The following is a 17,716-nucleotide window of genomic DNA, read 5'->3' as shown; positions in this document are numbered from 1 at the left end:
CGCATCACCTAATCAATGGACATGGGTTTGGGTGAACTCCAGGAGTTGGTGATGGACAGGGAGGTCTGGCGTGCTGCAGTTCATGGGGTTGCAAAGAGTCGGACATGACTGAGTGACTGAACTGAATTTGTTTATTGGTGCTTCCTCTCCAATGCTTTTACTATGCATTTTTATCTCTTATTACTTTATGTAAGTAGGGTTTAAGTAGGAAATGGTAGTCAATGCCTGTGCTCAGTCTGATATGTTTAACTGGAAATCCACACACACCCCCCACCTTTTTAACTACCACTGGGCTTTTCTTCTCACATCTGAGATTGCTCTTGTCAGTCACCAGTAAATTGTTTGCTACATCTAGGCAACAATTCTCAGACCTCATTTTACAATCCCTTTATAATCTTTGCACAGATCACCATATCTTCTCCTGGCTTCCCTGACTCCACATTTCCCTAGTTTTTCTCCTCTCTTTGGCCATTCCTCCTCCTCTAGATTAGAAATTGTTGCTGCCCTTGGACTGATCCTGGAAATTCTTCTCTGAAATATTTATGCCCTAGTTGATTTCATCCAGTCTTATGTTTCCAAATATCAACTGAAAACAGACCACTCCCCAATTTGTCTTTCTAGTTTTGTCCTCTCTCTTGAATGCCAGCCTATTCAACCTGTCCACTTTGAACGTCTAATGGGCATCTCTGTCTTAACATATGCAGAGTACATCATGAGAAACACTGGGCTGGAAGAAGCACAAGCTGGAATCAAGATTTCTGGGAGAAATATCAATAACCTCAGATATGTAGATGACACCACCCTTATGGCAGAAAGTGAAGAGGAACTAAAAAGCCTCTTGATGAAAGTGAAAATGGAGAGTGAAAAAGTTGGCTTAAAGCTCAACATTCAGAAAACGAAGATCATAGCATCTGGTCCCATCACTTCATGGGAAATAGATGGGGAAACAGTGGAAACAGTGTCAGACTTTATTTTTGGGGGCTCCAAAATCACCACAGATGGTGACTGCAGCCATGAAATTAAAAGATGCTTACTCCTTGGAAGAAAAGTTATGACCAACCTAGATAGCATATTGAAAAGCAGAGACATTACTTTGCCAACAAAGGTCCATCTAGTCAAGGCTATGGTTTTTCCAGTGGTCATGTATGGATGTGAGAGTTGGACTGTGAAGAAAGCTGAGCACCGAAGAATTGATGCTTTTGACCTGTGGTGTTGGAGAAGACTCTTGAGAGTCCCTTGGACTGCAAGGACATCCAACCAGTCCATTCTGAAGGAGATCTGCCCTGGGATTTCTTTGGAAGGAATGATGCTAAAGCTGAAACTCCAGTACTTTGGCCACCTCATGTGAAGAGTTGACTCATTGGAAAAGACTCTGATGCTGGGAGGGATTGGGGGCAAGAGAAGAAGGGGATGACAGAGGATGAGATGGCTGGATCACATCACTGACTAAATGGACCTCAGTTTGAGTGAACTCTGGGAGTTGGTGATGGACAGGGAGGCCTGGCGTGCTGTGATTCATGGGGTCGCAAAGAGTCGGACACGACTGAGCGACTGAACTGAACTGAATCTAAGTTGAAAGTTTTCCCTAAGCCTTCTCTACTTTAGAAGTGACAGTACTATATGCCCAGCTGTCCAGGCCAAAACTCTCAGTCTTCTGTGTCCTATTTATTAAACAAGATGGAATTGGTAGGGTGCAAGTAGAGAGAAGCATTATGTTTTCTCGTGACTGTCCCTGGAAACTCTGATCTGTAATTCTCAGATAGATTTTATAGGTTTTTCCTTTCTATCTTAGAAATTTTAAAAAATGATTATGTATTGCTCATAAAAATCCAGTCCAGTAAAATACCAGCATTCAAAGTCCACACCAATTGAAATGAGTTTGAGATGTCCATATAGGCTGGAGTCCTTATTCCCACACTTTGTGTTTCCACATGGAGGCACATCCCTGGAGAAAAACTTCCAGCTTTTTCCCCACTCCCAGGAAATGTGAATTTGGGGGAACAGAACAGAATTTCAGGGTCTTCTGGTATACTTTCTAGGATCAATAGGCTGACGGGCATCTTTTCATAGGCACTGGCACCATGGTGTTTCGTGGGGCAGCTCTGTGGAGGATACAGTTGTCCCCCTGGGCCAGAGGCTGAGAGGTACATGTGTATGATTTAGCGGTGGAAGTAGCTGGCCATCTTGTCAATCTAAGCCATGTCTTTCAAACTATAGTTTTTTCTCTGTAGCAAGGCTGGTAATTTGATATCCATTCCTCTTACTGCTATATCTTCTTCATTGGTTTCTGAACTGGGATAGGAAGATGCAAGTGTCCTTTACTGACTGTCTAATAGCCTGATATTCCATTAGGGGAAATGTACATGTGTTTTCTTTTGCAAGTATCCCCTGCCCTTCTCTGGCTTGCTGAGATTCATGGCATGGGGATAAGACTCAAGGGATGGGTACAGAAAAACTCACTTGACTGGAGAAATTGTGACATGATGGTCAGAGCTTCTGTCAGGAAGATGAAGAAACAGTGGGGCTGTCTGTGAGTTCCTGAAGAGTCGCCTTTGGGACCTCAATGTTTGCACAATTTCCTCCAACTCCATGGAGCCCCTGGCTCCTGCTGCACACCCTGAGACCACTTTACCGCCATCCATCCCATTCCCAGTCCTTTCAGCATGTTCTCCATTTTTCTCTCCCTTCCTTTTACAGTCCAGGCCTTCCACATTTACTTACACTGGAACTCCAAAACTGTTAGGCTCCCCTCTGAGTGACCCAAGCTCTCTCAGTGTGGCTTCCTCCCTGGGCAAATAAGTGCTTGGCACCTGTACCTTGAAAGCCCCACAGCAAAGCATCCTGAAAGATGCACCGCCCCTTGCAGTCAGCACCAGCCTGTCATCTGTCCCCTTCTGTGGTCTCCTCATGTCCTTTCCCCTCTCCTGTCGTCTCCCTTCTCCTGTCATTTTCCCTCTCCTCTCGTCTCTCCTCTCCTGTCCTTTTCCCTCTCCTGTCGTCTCTCCTCCTGTCAGTCTCTCTGGTGTCATCTCCCTTCAAGTGTCATCTCCCCTCCTGTTAGCCGCCCTACCATCATCTCTCTCCTGTGAGTTCCTCTCAGGTGCTCTCCAGCAACCTTTCTCCTTCGGATGCCTCTCCCCCGCCCCTAACCCCCGCCCGCGTCGCGCCCTCCGCGGGATCTCGCGGCCACGTCTCCCCTCATTCACTCACCTACAGCCTCCGACCTCGGGTACTTCCTCAAAGGCACTCGCCGCGATCCAAGCCCCTTGTCTTCTGGTCTCTGGTGGGACCCTCTTCAAGGGTCAGTCTTAGGCGCCCCTTGGTGGCCTCGTCCTGGCGCTTTGCTCCACAGGTAGCTCCGAAGCTGACAGAATCTGGCTGCAGGCGTGACAGGCAGTCGCGTCCCTCCGCGACACGCGCGTTCACCAATCCCCGCTCACCGGCGCGCCCCCGCCCACCGACGCAGCCCCGCCCACTCACTTCCTCACCCCGCCCCCAGATCCACCTCTGTCCCTGTACTTCGGCTCCGCCCCCACTGCTCGGAGGGTCGCGCTCCACCACTGAGGTACCCGGGCACGCCCCAGGCCCACCCTCCCTGTGCTCTGATTGGCTGCGTGAGCATCTGGCCACGGCGCACGCAAGTCGGCAGAGGAGAAAGACTTCGCCGGCTAGTCCAGGTACTGGGCCCAGGTTACCGGGAATCAGGAGCGCGGCAGCGGTCATGACGGAGGGCACGTGAGTCTCAGCGCCCCCCGAGAAGGGAGAGCGTGGTCGGGGTCGCCGAGGAAGGGGTCTCATCGGGTGGAGGGCTTCCAGCGAGGCTGCTGCACCGTCCGGTCCAGCCCTCTGTGGAGACCTGCGGCACCAGCCTTGGGGGGCGGTGAGGGGCAAGCTCTCCTTCGGAGGCGTCGCCCGAGGGCCTTCTGGGGCCGGGCCGGGGTGAGCCGGGTGGGGCCGGGGGTCGGGGTGGGGGCGAGGCCGTGGGCGGCGGTCCGGTGGCAGGTGTCTCCTCTCCCGGAGAAATAATGGCGCGACGTGTAGGTGCAGAAGTGCCTCTAGAGGGTTTTTATTTTGCAACAGTCTGCTGGTAGGTTGTTGGGGGAAACAGTGAGTGCGTTGCGCCTCTGGCCTCTGACCAGGTCAGAGCAGGTCACTTGAGCATGATCTTTTCTAGGTGTCTGCGTCGAAGAGGCGGACCCTATAAGACAGAGCCAGCCACAGACCTCAGTCGCTGGCGGCTCAGCAATCAGGTTGGGAGGCAGACATGGACCTACTCTCAAGAAGAAGATCCTGTCCGAGAGCAGTCTGGCCTGGAAGCTCACCTCTTGGGACTGGATACAGTAAGTGTTGATTCTGCTAGTCCCTTGCAGTGTCTGGGACACCACCAGAAACTTGCGTCCCTCCCTTCTTAGTAAGGAGCACCAGGAACCAGCAGGGAGCTTTAAACAGCTAGATGTAAAGGGTATTTTTCTTTCTTAAAAAGAATGGATGTGTAATGTGTACTTGTGTTGCATGTCACCAAAGCTGGTTCCTACAGGAGTTAACTGGGTAAACACAGAACATGAAGCCCCTTTGCTTCAATCCTTTTATCACTAAGCTGTGTGTAAAAAACACCTCTAACTTTGTTTTTATTCAGAAAAATAAGTTTTTGATCCAGCGAATTTCACGAGAAAACAGTTAGAGGGTATGACATATAAATGAAATCTCCCTGTCACTGTGCCATCCCGTGGCCCCTGCCCGAGAGAGGCCTGAGCTCTAGGTCTGAGTCACACACTCTTGGGCACTTGGTTTATTTAAGATGTCTTGGAGAAGTTGTGAATAAATTTGAAAATATGTCACTGGAACACAGAATTGTGAGGGAGATTGGCAATACCATCATCAGAATTTTAGGCTTTGAAACAGCTGAAACTTTCAAAGTAATTCAAGTTTGTTACTTTGACTTGCTGTCTAAATGCCAAGGGCTCCTCTGGCCTAGCTGCAGACCCCTCAGTTCTCATCTCTTTTTTTCTTCTTTGCAGAAAAGTTTCTTTAAGGACTTGCCGAAAGCGCACACAGCCTGCAGGGGGGCTCTGAATGGGGTGACATTTTACGCTGCACTGCAGACTGAGGATGGGCATTGGGCGGGTGATTACGGTGGCCCACTCTTCCTCCTGCCAGGTAGGAAGGTGCTGCTGTGGCTTGTGGGTAAGACATTCTTGAGATCCTGGCTTGATCTGGTTCAGGCCTTCATTGATCATCTGTGGTGTGAGTGAATGAACAGGTGAAAAACCAGGAGCTTACATAGAAAAGGTCTGGGGAGGGTTGCCTTGTGCCTGAGTTGTCCTGATGTTGTTGCTGGGGGATGGGAGCGAAGGCTCAGCTAGCTAGTGTTCTGAAAAAGGAAGCCAGGGTACTTTGGGAGGTGCAGGGAGGCTCTGGAGTCCCAGTGCAGAGTAGGAGCATCCGTGGAGGGCCTGGCCTGTGGAAAGGTGCAGAGGTGGGCAGGGTGTTGGGTGGCGATCTTTAAGTCCTGTGTAGGCAGCTTGCACATGTGAACTCACTGGAAGGCTTGGCTAAGAGAGCTCAGCTGGGAGCTGTAGGTGGAGGTTGGTGAGCTGTAGGAGAACTGCAGTTGCATCTCCCGGGTACTCATCTGGTTTGGCTAGATCAGCCTGTGCTGCATCCTGGGAACATTTCTCTAAAGCAATATGAGAAATTCCTTTTATGAATTTCTAGGAGTCCATCAAGCTCCCGTGTTTGTTTTGACTCCAAGCCCTGCTGTCTCCTGGACTATTCAGCTTTGTATTCCTGTCCAGGGACCCATGGGCCTGTCCTTGAGGGCAAGTCATTGGGCTTTCTTCCCTTGGTCCCACCTAGAGCCTGTTGAGACTTTTCCCAGGGGTCTTTGTAGGGAGGCAGTGACTGTACTGGCTTGCTGTGACCCTGGGCAAGGTGGCAGGACTGCACCATGCCTCGGCTGACTCATCTGTGACGTGGGGACAATGGGAACTGGGTTTGGTCATATGTGCACAGCACCAGGCACTCAGTAGGCGACAGGTCATGAGGATGCTGTGTTGGTTTGTGCTTGCTGCTGCAGCTCTGGGCTTGGCCTGCCGCCCCCCTCTCCTCACCCCCACCCCCCCGGCCCTCTGCAGGCTGTAAGGTGGGGCTTTCCTCTCTCCCTCTGGACTCTGGACAGACCATCTTTCTCAGATTAACACTGGCCTGTTTTGGGGTACTGTCTCAGGGTTCTTCCATGGCTGACTGAAATTTGACTGGTCTTTTTCTTCTTTAGTTTGGAGAACGCTCCTGGAGGCCATGACTCTGTGTGGCTGGTGTTGCACTGAGCATCACTGTGGTGATCACTGACTCTGGGGTTAGACCTCCTGGGCTTCAGCCCCAGCCCCACCACTTAGGGGCTGTGCCTCAGTTTCCTTGACTGTAAAATGAGGAAGCCACAGGCACTGCTTCCTGCTTGTGTGTTTCACTGTCTTGAAAGCATCATATTTGTTACAAAAGGAGATGGACTTTTTCCTATGAACCTCTGTGATGTCTGCTGGGGCTTCTCATGCATCTGGCCAGAGTCAGGGATCCATTCCACAACACGTTGTTGTTGGGGCCTGCCTGAGACCCCACAGGCTCAGTGCCATGGGCATGTGGCTGATGAAGTCAAGGCCAAGGGTAGAGTGGAGGGGGAGGAGGTGGGGAGCTTTTGAACACCATGCTCAGGAGGGGCAGGCTGGGAACAGAAGGTTCTTTGTGGGTATTATTTGTTGTCCATCTTTCAAAGTGACTTGTGCAATTAAAACATTTAATAAAATGGGAATATGTAAATATAAGCAAGTAAACATTACCCCATCCAGGGATGATCCATTTGGGGTTTCTTTCCCAGCTGGCATGTCAGTAGCATGGGACCCTGGAGTGGCTGGTGGGTTCTGCATGCTCCACGCAGTGTGTGTCACGTGTGCTGTTGCCGCTGCTCCTGGGTCCCCGGTTCCGAAGTCCCTGATTGGGTCGGGAGGAATAGCCTGCCCGGGCTTGTTTGCACAAGAAGGGGCCGAGCAGAGAGCTCCCTGTTGCATGGGGTTCCCAGAGTCTCAGGCCTGGGCTTAGAAGTGCTGAGTCCCTGCCAAGGAGTATCTGTTCTGCCCCACAGGCCTCCTGATCACGTGCCATGTGGCGAACATCCCTCTGCCGGCCGGATACCGAGAAGAAATTATACGGTACCTGCGGTCTGTGCAGCTCCCCGACGGCGGCTGGGGCCTGTGAGTCTGCCTGACCCTGGGTCATGGCATGTGTGTGTGCGCATGTGCACATGTGTTCTTATGTGAGAGATGTACCTGTTGGCGGGGAGTTACTGTAGCTGTGGGCTGGGAGTGGGTGGGGAGAGAGCCTGGCAGGAGGGAATTGGGCTGGGGTCTCCATGCAGGCGGGTCCAGGTTTCCCTGGTGCTTCTCATCCTGCAGCTGGGGCATGGGCCCCTCCTGGGCTTGCTGACTCCATACCGGCAGCCTTCATTGCAGAATCCTGGGAGGACAGCTCAGCTCTGCTCACCTCCTGGACGGAGTCGTGGGCGTCTCGAGCTTGGGGTCCCAGTCCTCTGGCCTGTGGGCGCTGGGGCAGACAGGATCTCGCCAATGCCCTTTCCCGCCTGGCTGGCTGCCTCTGGAGTGGGCTTTGCGGGCCTCGGTGATGTAGAGTCTTAGCTGAGTCACTGCCACACGACACTGGTCCTGTTGATTCAGTGTGAGAAGTGGACAGAGGAGGCGGGCAGGCCTGGGGAGCAATTTGGAACTGCTCAGTTGTCACAGAGGTGCAGGAACTCTTACCGGAGTATGGCTGTTCTGGATGTTTCTTGTGTAGTTATGTCATTCTTGATTTGCTGAGGAAACTTAATGAAAGCGTTGCTTAATTTCTTAAGTAATGGAAGATGTCATTTCTCATTTGCCTCCTTCTGCCGTAGGCACATTGAGGACAAGTCCACGGTATTTGGAACTGCGCTTAACTATGTGTCTTTGAGAATTCTGGGTGTGGGGCCTGACGATCCTGACCTGGTGCGAGCCCGGAACCTTCTTCACAAGAAAGGTAACCCCTGCCCAGAACACACAGGCAGTAAAGAGGTCATGTTACCTCAGTGTAAGGAGGGCTCGCAAATTGAAACTATTAATAGACAGATGCAAGTAAGGCATCAAAGTGGGAGTAGGAGGAAACTGCCTACCCTTGCCAGTAAAATTTCAGAGCACAAAGTAAGGTTGCTGTGTTTCACAATTCTGTTCCACAAATCGGCATGGACTCACGAAGGACACGCTGGCGCATTGCTTGCGGGAGTGTGCCTTCCCAGAGGGCAGCTGGGCTGCACCTGTGGGGTGGAGCTGGTGGAGCTCTGCTTGCCCTGCTGCCTGCCCTACTGTGTGCCTGGCGGAATTCCTAGTGGTGGCTGCTCTGCCCTCGCCCTGGGAGGCCCTTCAGCTCCTGCCGCTCAGAGATCACCCACTGCCGCTCTGGCCCACCTGCCCGCCTGCCCGCCCCTCACAGACATTCCTCACGCTGTTCATGCTTCCAGTTTTGCGCTCACCCACCGGAGGGCCTTCCTGTCGGCACCTTGACGCCCCTTCCTGGCTCAGGGCTTCGCCTGCACTGCTTTGTCTTCCTGGGGGCAGGGGAGACACGCTTGTTCTGGGGAAGCTGTCTGTTCCAGCCAGTGGTTGTGGTGTGGGTGGTCCGAGGGCTCTGGAACCTGCTCGACGCGAAGGGGAGAGGACCCTCAGCAGCCTGTTGGCCGAGGGGCTCTGTTCCTGAGGATCTCCTCCTCAGCCAGAGGCCGGTGACGGGGACTATGCTCTCCCTCCAGGTGGTGCTGTGTTCATCCCGTCCTGGGGGAAGTTTTGGTTGGCTGTCCTGAACGTGTACAGCTGGGAAGGCCTCAATACACTGTTTCCAGAAATGTGGTATGTGACCCCCTACAGTCAGTTTGGTGGCCGGGTCACCAGTGTCTTAGCAAGTGGAGTGACACTGCCTGGGTCACTTGCTGCCTGTTAGTCAGATATGGGACTGTCCATTCAGTGGTGTGGGGTGGTGTTAGGCCCCTGGTAGAACCCGTGCTTGGCTGACAGAGGAGAGAAGGGGGTTCCCAATTGGGCGGGAGGGAGGGAGGTGCAGTGGGGTTGGGTCCTCAGCAGGTGGGTGGGTCCTGCCTGACTGCTTACAGAGCCACTGGGGTCGGGAATGAATTGCTGGCTTTGCTGCACAGGTGGCTGTAATTGTGTTGTTATAGACACTCTGAGCATCCGTCGAAACAGAGAACGAAGGTGACAGCCGCGCAGCCCTCCCCAGCCAGGGTTGGGGTGTGCATGCTATCTTACTGCCCGCCTTCTAGTTGTTTGCCAGTGAATGTTAAAGTCGATCCCAGACATCCTATTTCCCCTGTGAATACTTCAGTGTGTATATTTGAAAGATGAGAATTTTCCTTTCAGCAGAACTGTAATGCTGTTTAAAAACTCAGCAAAATCAACTTTCATTCCATATTGTGTGAAGCCTATTAGCTGGCAATTGTAAGCATTTTGTGAATATCTCATGAAAGCTGTGGATGTGTCCAGAACACATCCATATACATATAAGCACCTCGGTATCACCCCCAGGAGGTGAGGTCCCTGGGGCGGTAGCTGTCAGAGACCCCTCGCACATGTGGTCTGAGGCTGAAAGGGGAGGGTGGAGGAGACCGCCCAGGTGCTCAGCCGCCTGGCGGGCTGCAGAGCTGTGCCCACGTCAGGGTGGGTGTTTGGGCAAAGCACAGCAGGGCCAGTGGTCAGACTTGGTCAGACTTGAGGAGACATGGCAGTCCTAAAGGTTTTTAAGTAAGAACTTTTAATTTTGAAATACTTTTCAATCCCCAGAAAAGCTGCAAAGATAGTCCAAAGATAGTCTCTGTAGACCCCTCACTCAGCATCTCCGTGGTTAAGGGTCTCTGTTTCTGTGATATGTTGGTCACAGCCGGGAACTTGCAGGCTCCCTGACCCATTAGGGGCCGCGTCTCCTGGCGTTAGGAGGCACTGGAGGGGTTGTTGGCTACTCAGACTGCGCCCCTCAGGAGCTCGGCTGTGAAGCGCTGAGGGCTGTGCCCACTTGGCTGGAGACAGCCCTGCCTCCGGTGTCCACTTGCTGAAACAGTTGTGGGGGGGTGCCCACTGACATACTCTGCCCCCAGGCTGTTTCCTGACTGGATGCCCGCACATCCCTCCACCATCTGGTGCCACTGTCGGCAGGTGTACCTGCCCATGGCCTACTGCTACAGCACGCGGCTGAGTGCCGAGGAGGGCCCGCTGGTCCAGAGCCTCCGCCAGGTGAGCCTGCCCGCATGTGCCTGCCCCAGAGTGTAGCCCCGCCCCATGTCCCTGAATGACTGCCTGGGGGGCTATGCTGTTTGATAGGTCCAGTGAGCCTTGCGGAGCGCCCTGGGATGGACTTGGGGAGGCTGTGCTCATCAGGGTCTGCCCGGGGGCAGAGCAGGAATGGGGGCAGGGGACCCAGGGCCCAGCAGGTCTGGGCTGAGGCGCTGCCTGCCTGCAGGAGCTCTACCTGGAGGACTACAGCTGCATCGACTGGGCCGCGCACAGGAACAGCGTGGCCCCGGACGATCTGTACACGCCGCACAGCTGGCTGCTCCACGTAGTATACGGTGGGTATTCCCCCAGCGCCCCCCTCCCCGGGCTGGCTAGGACCCCGGAGTCGGGGGACATCTGAAGTGATAGGAAGGGACACTGCCCCTCAAAGGGTCTCCTTCTGCCCTTCTCACCATCCTGTGTTGGGGTCCTGTGGGGACGACGGGGGCCGGCCTTGCACAGCTCATGTCGAGCAGACCTGCCTGGCATTCGGGCTCCTGGACAGAGGATTCAGAGCCTAGGGCCTTGGGCCGGGGGTGTCTCCTCTGTGGAACAGAAGGGGCGGTCCCCAGAGCCCCGTCCAGGCCCAGCTCCCATGGATCCATCAGAGCCCAGCGCCTCCCATTGGTGCTGTGTGAGCAAGCGGCATGTTCCCCTTCGCCCTTCCATTCATCTCCCCCGCCCTCCACTCCCTGCCCGCACACCTGTCTGCTCCCCGCCCCCCGCCCATCTGCTCGTCCCCACTTGTCCATTCACTCGTTCCCTCACTGCAGGATGCTGTTCCCTCACTGCAGGATGCTGGGGTGGGGCGTCGGGGGCGTGGCACAGCCGCCCAGGCAGGCCGGTGGGGGCAGAGGCTGCCTGCTATGATGGAGCCAGCGCTCCTCCCATGTCTGCTGTCATTGACGACCCCCTACCACGCCCCACAGCCATCCTCAACTTGTACGAGCGCCACCACAGCACCAGCCTGCGGCAGTGGGCCACCCAGAAGCTGTATGAGCACATCGCAGCTGATGACCGCTTCACCAAGTGCATCAGCATCGGCCCGGTCAGTGCGCTCCCCCTGGGTGTCTGGGCCTGTGTCTGTGGGGCTGGGGGTGGGGTCTCCCCCAGGTGAGGTCTCTCCTTGGGATGTGGCCTCCGATCCCCCAGGACCCTTGGCCTGGCCTGCACTGTCCCCGACCTGCTGTGTCTAGAATGCTGCTCCTATTCCCCCATTCTCCACCCCCTCCTCCCCTCCCCCCATCCCACCCCGATGGCCACTGCTGGCCTCCTTCTTCTTTGGAGGGCCCCTGTGCTTGTTTCCATTCCTGACTCCTGATGAGTCTGCTGGCTCTAGACTCTCGCTTCACAGAGCCTCTGGGCTCCTGACCCGGCTTTGCGTGTGTGCCCAGGCGGCCATCACAGGGTCAGTCGATGGCCTGCAGCCTTAGGGCAACGGGTACAGGAGGCAGAGTTGTGTGAACCAGGGGCAGGCTGTGACCTCCATGCTAGGACCCCCACGGGGCCACCATGTGAGCCACATCCCTGACCCTGCTGGCAGGTGTTTGCTGGGCCACATGGTACCTGGGGCCGTAAACCACCACTGCTCCACTGAATGGCCCTTTCAACATTGGGCGATTCTGTGTGGGCTCTTAGTGCTGCATAAACAAGTTAGACCTTGATTTGTGACCTCTCGGGTGGAAGGGTTGGGTCTCTAGAACTTCTGCTTTGAGCAACAGGCCCTGGCTCACTGGTCTCACTCCCAATTCTCTCCCATGCCCCACAGACAGCTCTGCCCTTGGTCCTGAGTTATCTCGAACAGCTCAGGACACCCCACACCCAGGCGCCCACGTAGGGTCCCTGCCTTGTCTGTCACCTCGTGGCAGTCCTGCTCACCCACTGGCTGGCTTGCGTCCCCTCTGTGGGTCACCCTGTCTTTTCCCTGCTGCAGTGCCCCCTCCCTCCAGGCACACCTGCCTTGGCTACTCTCTGCAGCCTGGTTTTTTTTATCTCAGGGCCTGGAAGCAGAGAGTGCTTGGGAAAGTGGTCAGAGCAGTGGCCTCGCCTGCAACAAGGCTGTGCTGGGGCCGCAGCCCTCAAGCCCAGGAACCCGGTGGGTGTGGGGCAGGCCCTGACCAGGCTGTCTCCTGCAGATCTCGAAAACCATCAACATGCTCGTGCGCTGGCATGTAGACGGGCCAGCCTCTGCTGTCTTCCAGGAGCACGTGTCCAGGATTCCTGACTACCTCTGGTGAGTGTGCGGGAGGTGAAGCCAAGAGCTGAGTGCTGGCCTGTCTGGGGGAGGGTGGGCACAGCCTGTGTTTCCCTCAGTCTGCATTCCAGGGTGGCCTCTTCTCCACTGGACCCTCCGCGTGCTGGGTATGGGGGAGCCTCCTTGTGTGTCCCGTGCTGCTCGGGTGGGTTACTCTCCGGACGTGGACTCTGGGCCCCTGATGTCTGGCACTGCCTGTGCTCCCTGACCCAGGTCATTCTCCCCCTCCTTGTAGGCTGGGCCTCGACGGCATGAAGATGCAGGTGAGGGCAGTGGGGCCGAAGCTGCGTCCTTGCCACCTTCCCCGCCCTGGGTTTGTTCACATCCCCAGTGTCTCCTCCCCACATGGCCTGTTGGCTTGAGGTCCTGTGTCTCAGGGGTGTTGCTGGGCCCTCCCGGGTGGGTGCCGTCTGGCAGGAATGTTGACGGGCCCCCAGGATGGTGGGAGAACCAAGGGCTGGCAGCCACCCTCTGTGAGTGGTCTGTACACTGAGGTCACTCAGCCATAGCTCAGAGGGGACGAAGGCCACGGGGGGTTCTTGGCACTAGCTGACTGCTGCTGGATGCTGATCTTGCAGCTCACACATGGGGTCTGGCTGGTAGGGTCAGGACAGTCAGAGGAGAGCCCCTGCCCTCCCCCTGCCTCCTGGAGCTGAGTCCCTCTTCAGGGTCCTGAGACATGCTCCCTGTGGGCGGGCTGTTTGTGCTGTTTGCTGGTTTCCAGTGTCTGGATGCTGTAGATGATGTTCCCCCCACTTGTGTCCTATGCATGGCCCTGGGGGTGGGGCTGCGGGTCACAGGGCGGCCTGGGCTGACCCGGTCCTGTCCCGGCAGCAGGGGCCCCAGAGGCAGCCAGCCAAGAGCTCTCGGGCTTTGCTCTGCTGTCACTCAGTGTGGAACACGGCGCCCCCAGCAATGTCCTTGGGTCACACTAAGTGCTGGACCCCTTGGGATGGGTGCACGTGAGCCTGACCCTGCCCAGCACAGACCACCTGCCCAGGTGCCCTTGCTAAGGGTGCTCAAGCCGAAGGCTTCCTGGCCCTTCTTCCAGCATTCAAGCCCCTCTTCTAGTTGCCTGGGCCCCACACTGCCAGTCTTCTGTGAAGTATCCCAAAACCCACTAAGTTGAGGAAGGTGGTGAGCCTCCAGCCCTGGAGCTTCTGGTTCTGACGGAACTGCCATGCTGTCCCCTGGATCTCATGGCAGCCTGCAGTGGCGTTGTGCTGTGGGCTCGCTGGTATCACGATTTCACCCAGGAGGCTGATCCTTAATGTCACCTTCATCCTACAGTCTCCCGGTGTCCTTCTCTCCTGGGCCATTTGTCCCGAGGGTGTCCACCTTCTTCCTGCTCTGTGCCCTGATCTGATCAGGGCTTGATCAGATCAGGTTTTTGTGGCCTGGGGCTGCCTTGGTCGTGTGCTTTCTTCCCACATGTTGTCTGGCAAGGCCATGATGTCTGGGGCTGCTGAGGGCCACCAGTCTGTCTGGGCTCCGTGCCACTGGGTGGGCAGTAGAGGCCATAGCATCCAAATCCTGGAAGTGCCCTGAGGAAGCCCTGCCCTGGCTGATATTCTGACTAAGGCAGGTCGGGCTGCCTGACCCATGTCTGTCTGCCAGACCACCCACTCAGGCCCCTGTGGGTGTCAGAGTGCAGAGCCCAGAGCCTGGGGTCAGGGGTCAACTGGGCTCCCACCTCTTCAAGATCCGGTGGAGGCCCCTGCACCCTCTTTGACCCTCTAGGCGCCTGTGGGATCTAGGAAGTTGGGGTGGAGTGCAGGAGAGGCAGCTATAATGTTATCCTTTCTCCACAGGGCACCAATGGCTCACAGATCTGGGACACCGCGTTTGCCATCCAGGCTTTGCTGGAGGTATATGACATTGTCCCTCGTTCTTCAGCTGCCCTTCCTGTGTGTCTACCCCTGCATTCAGTGGACATGGCCCCTGCTGGCCCTGACCCTCCCCTCAGCTGGGCTCTGAGCCTCTTGCCTGGCAACTCTGGGTTGGTGGGGGGTTGGTGTTTGAAGGCTCCAGGGACAGGGAGCCTTGGGGGGTGGTACCTGAGGCGATGAGGTGGTGGGGTCTTTGGGAAGGGACAGTGGGCTCCAGGCCCTCTCACTGCTCAAATGGCTCATTATGGATACTTCTTAGTACATGCTGGAGAGAAATAGGAGCATGTTTTCATGCTGGTGGGAATGAGGAATGAGGTTGGCAGGATGGGGAGCCCTAGGAAGAAGTGTGGGCCACGTAGCAGCCTGCCTTAGACAGGCAGGGACCCTGTGTGGTGGGCTGGGGCTGGGTGCAGTGGAGAAGCCTGCTTCATTGCTTCACCACGTCCTGCTGACTTGGTGGCAGAACCCAAGCCCACCGAGACTTGGAGGGGTTTGCCTCTGGCTCCTGGGAGTGGCTGGGTGTCACCAGTAGCGTCCAGGGACCAGCCACCGTGCAGACATATGCTGCCGAGCATCTCAACCCCTTTTCTCTTTTCTAGGCACGTGCACAACACAGGCCGGAGTTTTGGTCCTGCCTGCGGAAGGCGCATGAGTATCTCCGGATCTCACAGGTAAGGCCAAGCCCGGCCCATGCCTCCCACAGATGGGGCTCCCTCCTTCCCTCTGCCATCTCCCACTCAGGGTGTGCCCGATTGTGGATGGGGGAGTGGGTCAGGGGGTGCTGCCTGGCGGGGGGTTCCTCTGGTTCTGGTGACTGAGGGGGCAGGAGCCCTGGGTCTCTGCGCCTCCCACTGTGCTGGCCGCTCCTGCCCATCTGCGCGTGTCCGGTACGGTAGTGATGTGCTCCTCACCCCCGCTTTCCCTGTGTGCTGCCCAGGTGCCAGACAATTTCCCCGACTACCAGAAGTACTACCGCCATATGAGCAAGGTATCACGCCCTGCACCACCGGCCCTGTTTAGCTGGACCTTGCCTGTGAGGAGGAGCTGCTCCCAGTCTTCTGGGGCTTCCTGCTCTGATAGACGCACAGGGTGGGGTTCCACCGGGGCACCCATGATGTTCCTGACCTTGGAGTCGTGTACAAACCCAGTAGCTGAGCTGCCAGGGTTTCACTGCATTATGTGACACATACGTGCACTCAGCAGAACGTGCAGATGTTAAACAAGCTGTCAGACGTGAACGAGAGGGAGGAGGGCAGGGCTGGCTGGGTCGTTCCTGCAGCGTGCGGGGCGTCAACATGGCCACGGCCACGGCCACCTTCCCACAGCGGCTGCTTGTGCCCTTCCTGAGGTGGAGCCTGCCTGGTAGAGGCTGCAGTCCTTGTGCTGGAATCTGGAGGCCTGTCTGCATGTGTGTGGCCTAGGGCTGTGGCTGTACTTCCCCATGATGGTCAGGCATCAGCCCTGCAAGGGCAGGGAAGATGCCTTGGCCTCCACACTTACAGCCCCGCACTTTACAGGGTGGCTTTAGCTTCAGCACGCTGGACTGTGGCTGGATCGTGGCTGACTGCACGGCTGAGGCCTTGAAGTCCATCCTCCTCCTGCAGGAAAAGTGTCCCTTTGTTTCCAATCATGTCCCACGAGAGCGGCTTTTCGACACTGTCGCTGTGGTGAGGCTGCTGGTTGTGGGGCTCCCATCCCTGAGGGTGCTGGGCACGCCGAGTCTTGGCCGCCCAACCACAGACCCTCTTAACCAGGTCTTGTCAAAGTTTTACATGGAGATGGCTCGTTTGGTGGCGCATATGTGATTTATAAGTGATAGGCACGTGTGTGCTGGGAAGGGATCCCAGGTGGTCCCAGGGTGCCTGGTTGACAAAGTGCCCACTGTTCTGGGCCCACAAGGTCTGGGCTGCTCCTCAGCTCCTTGCCTTGCGCGGATTCTCAGGACCTTCTCTCACTGGTTTTAGTTGCTGAGCTTGAGAAACCCCGACGGAGGGTTTGCCACCTACGAGACCAAGCGTGGGGGACACCTTCTGGAGCTTCTGAACCCCTCCGAGGTCTTCGGTGAGTAGTTGACCTGTCACATGGCCACGGACTCAGGGGCCCCACATGTCCAAGGCAGGCCCTCCTGCCAGCGCCTGGAGCTCTTTCCCTGCTTGGGGGTGGGGGTTGGTGCACAGTACCAACCAACTGCTGGCGGGTGAGGTGGATGCGGGCAGACGCTCTGAGGAGCCCCCAAACACCAGAACTGTCTGGGCTCCTCACCTTCCAGGGTGTGGTGACCCTGGTGGTAGATAGGAAAGCTGCAGTGTGCCTCTCGGAGGTGGGGGCGGCCTCACTGGGGCTCTCAGGTCTGAGCCTGGGCCACCCCTGCTCTGTGTTCCATGAGGGCCGGCCTGCTTCCTGAGCGCTCCTCATGGAGCCCGTGAAGGGCGGTGATGGCGGGGCCGCTCACCTGTGTCCTCCCAGGTGTGGCCCGTGTGCACCCTGTACACGGGTCTCCGTTTGTTGGGCTCCTGTAACTGGCAGGCGTGCTCCCATGCAGGCCTTTTTAGGGTGGGTGCGGCTCCGCTGTACGCCCTGCTCTTTCACCCTCCTACCAGCCTGGCCATCTTGCAGCACAGACAGGCCTCCAGGTCACCTGCGCTGGGGCCACCCTCCCACCGGTGGCCATGTCCCCAGGCTGGTCGCCGGTGACATCTCCTCCTTTCCTCTGGAGGACAGTCAGGCACCGTGTGTTACGGCACTCTCCTGTCTCATGGTTTGGCCTGGATTGCCTGAGTCTTTCCTTCCGTTTTCCAGGGGACATCATGATTGACTACACGTACGTGGAGTGCACCTCAGCAGTGATGCAGGCGCTGAAGACTTTCCACAAGCAGTTCCCAGACCACAGGGCCGGGGAGATCAGGTAAGGGGTGCTTGGCCACGCAGCACAGGTGCCATTAACTTGGGGGCAAGAACTCAGACAACCTTGATGTCATTGAGAGCAAGCCATTTGCTCACTTGGGTGCTAGGGCGGGGGGCCCATCTCAGAAAGGGGGCTCTGGAATGAAACTCATTTAAAAATGGAAGAGGTTCAGATGCTTCTGGATGTGGTTGTATGCCCTGAAGTATATCAAGTGTGTGTACTGGGGGTCAGAGTAGCACAGTTATACCATAAAAGCTATTCTTTGCATCTTCTTAATGTTAAAAGAGGACACATGAAGGTGTACCTAGGA

The 17,716-nt window shown here is 56.1% G+C and overlaps 1 protein-coding gene across 4 annotated transcripts in view; it reads left to right on the top strand.

The window, feature by feature from the left end:
* The first annotated feature begins 3,688 nt into the window (after positions 1–3,688).
* LSS (lanosterol synthase) overlaps positions 3,689–17,716 on the top strand; it is a 30,446-nt gene continuing 16,418 nt past the window's right edge. For 3 of the 4 annotated variants that reach the window (XM_024992155.2, XM_024992158.2, XM_059886668.1), the window contains exons 1-17: positions 3,689–3,735; positions 4,175–4,340; positions 5,019–5,184; positions 7,136–7,244; positions 7,943–8,064; positions 8,831–8,927; positions 10,184–10,319; positions 10,546–10,654; positions 11,288–11,406; positions 12,494–12,591; positions 12,848–12,875; positions 14,424–14,480; positions 15,101–15,172; positions 15,439–15,489; positions 16,019–16,168; positions 16,466–16,562; positions 17,301–17,406. In XM_024992155.2, the coding sequence (XP_024847923.1) occupies positions 3,722–3,735; positions 4,175–4,340; positions 5,019–5,184; positions 7,136–7,244; positions 7,943–8,064; positions 8,831–8,927; positions 10,184–10,319; positions 10,546–10,654; positions 11,288–11,406; positions 12,494–12,591; positions 12,848–12,875; positions 14,424–14,480; positions 15,101–15,172; positions 15,439–15,489; positions 16,019–16,168; positions 16,466–16,562; positions 17,301–17,406 (1,697 nt within the window). In that variant the 5' untranslated portion in view covers positions 3,689–3,721. 4 annotated transcript variants of the gene reach the window in all.

The sequence above is a fragment of the Bos taurus genome, chromosome 1 (genome assembly GCF_002263795.3).
Source record: "Bos taurus isolate L1 Dominette 01449 registration number 42190680 breed Hereford chromosome 1, ARS-UCD2.0, whole genome shotgun sequence".
Taxonomy (NCBI): domain Eukaryota; kingdom Metazoa; phylum Chordata; class Mammalia; order Artiodactyla; family Bovidae; genus Bos; species Bos taurus.
Note: the sequence above shows the minus strand (reverse complement) of the source record. Positions and strands in the feature narration are given on the sequence as shown.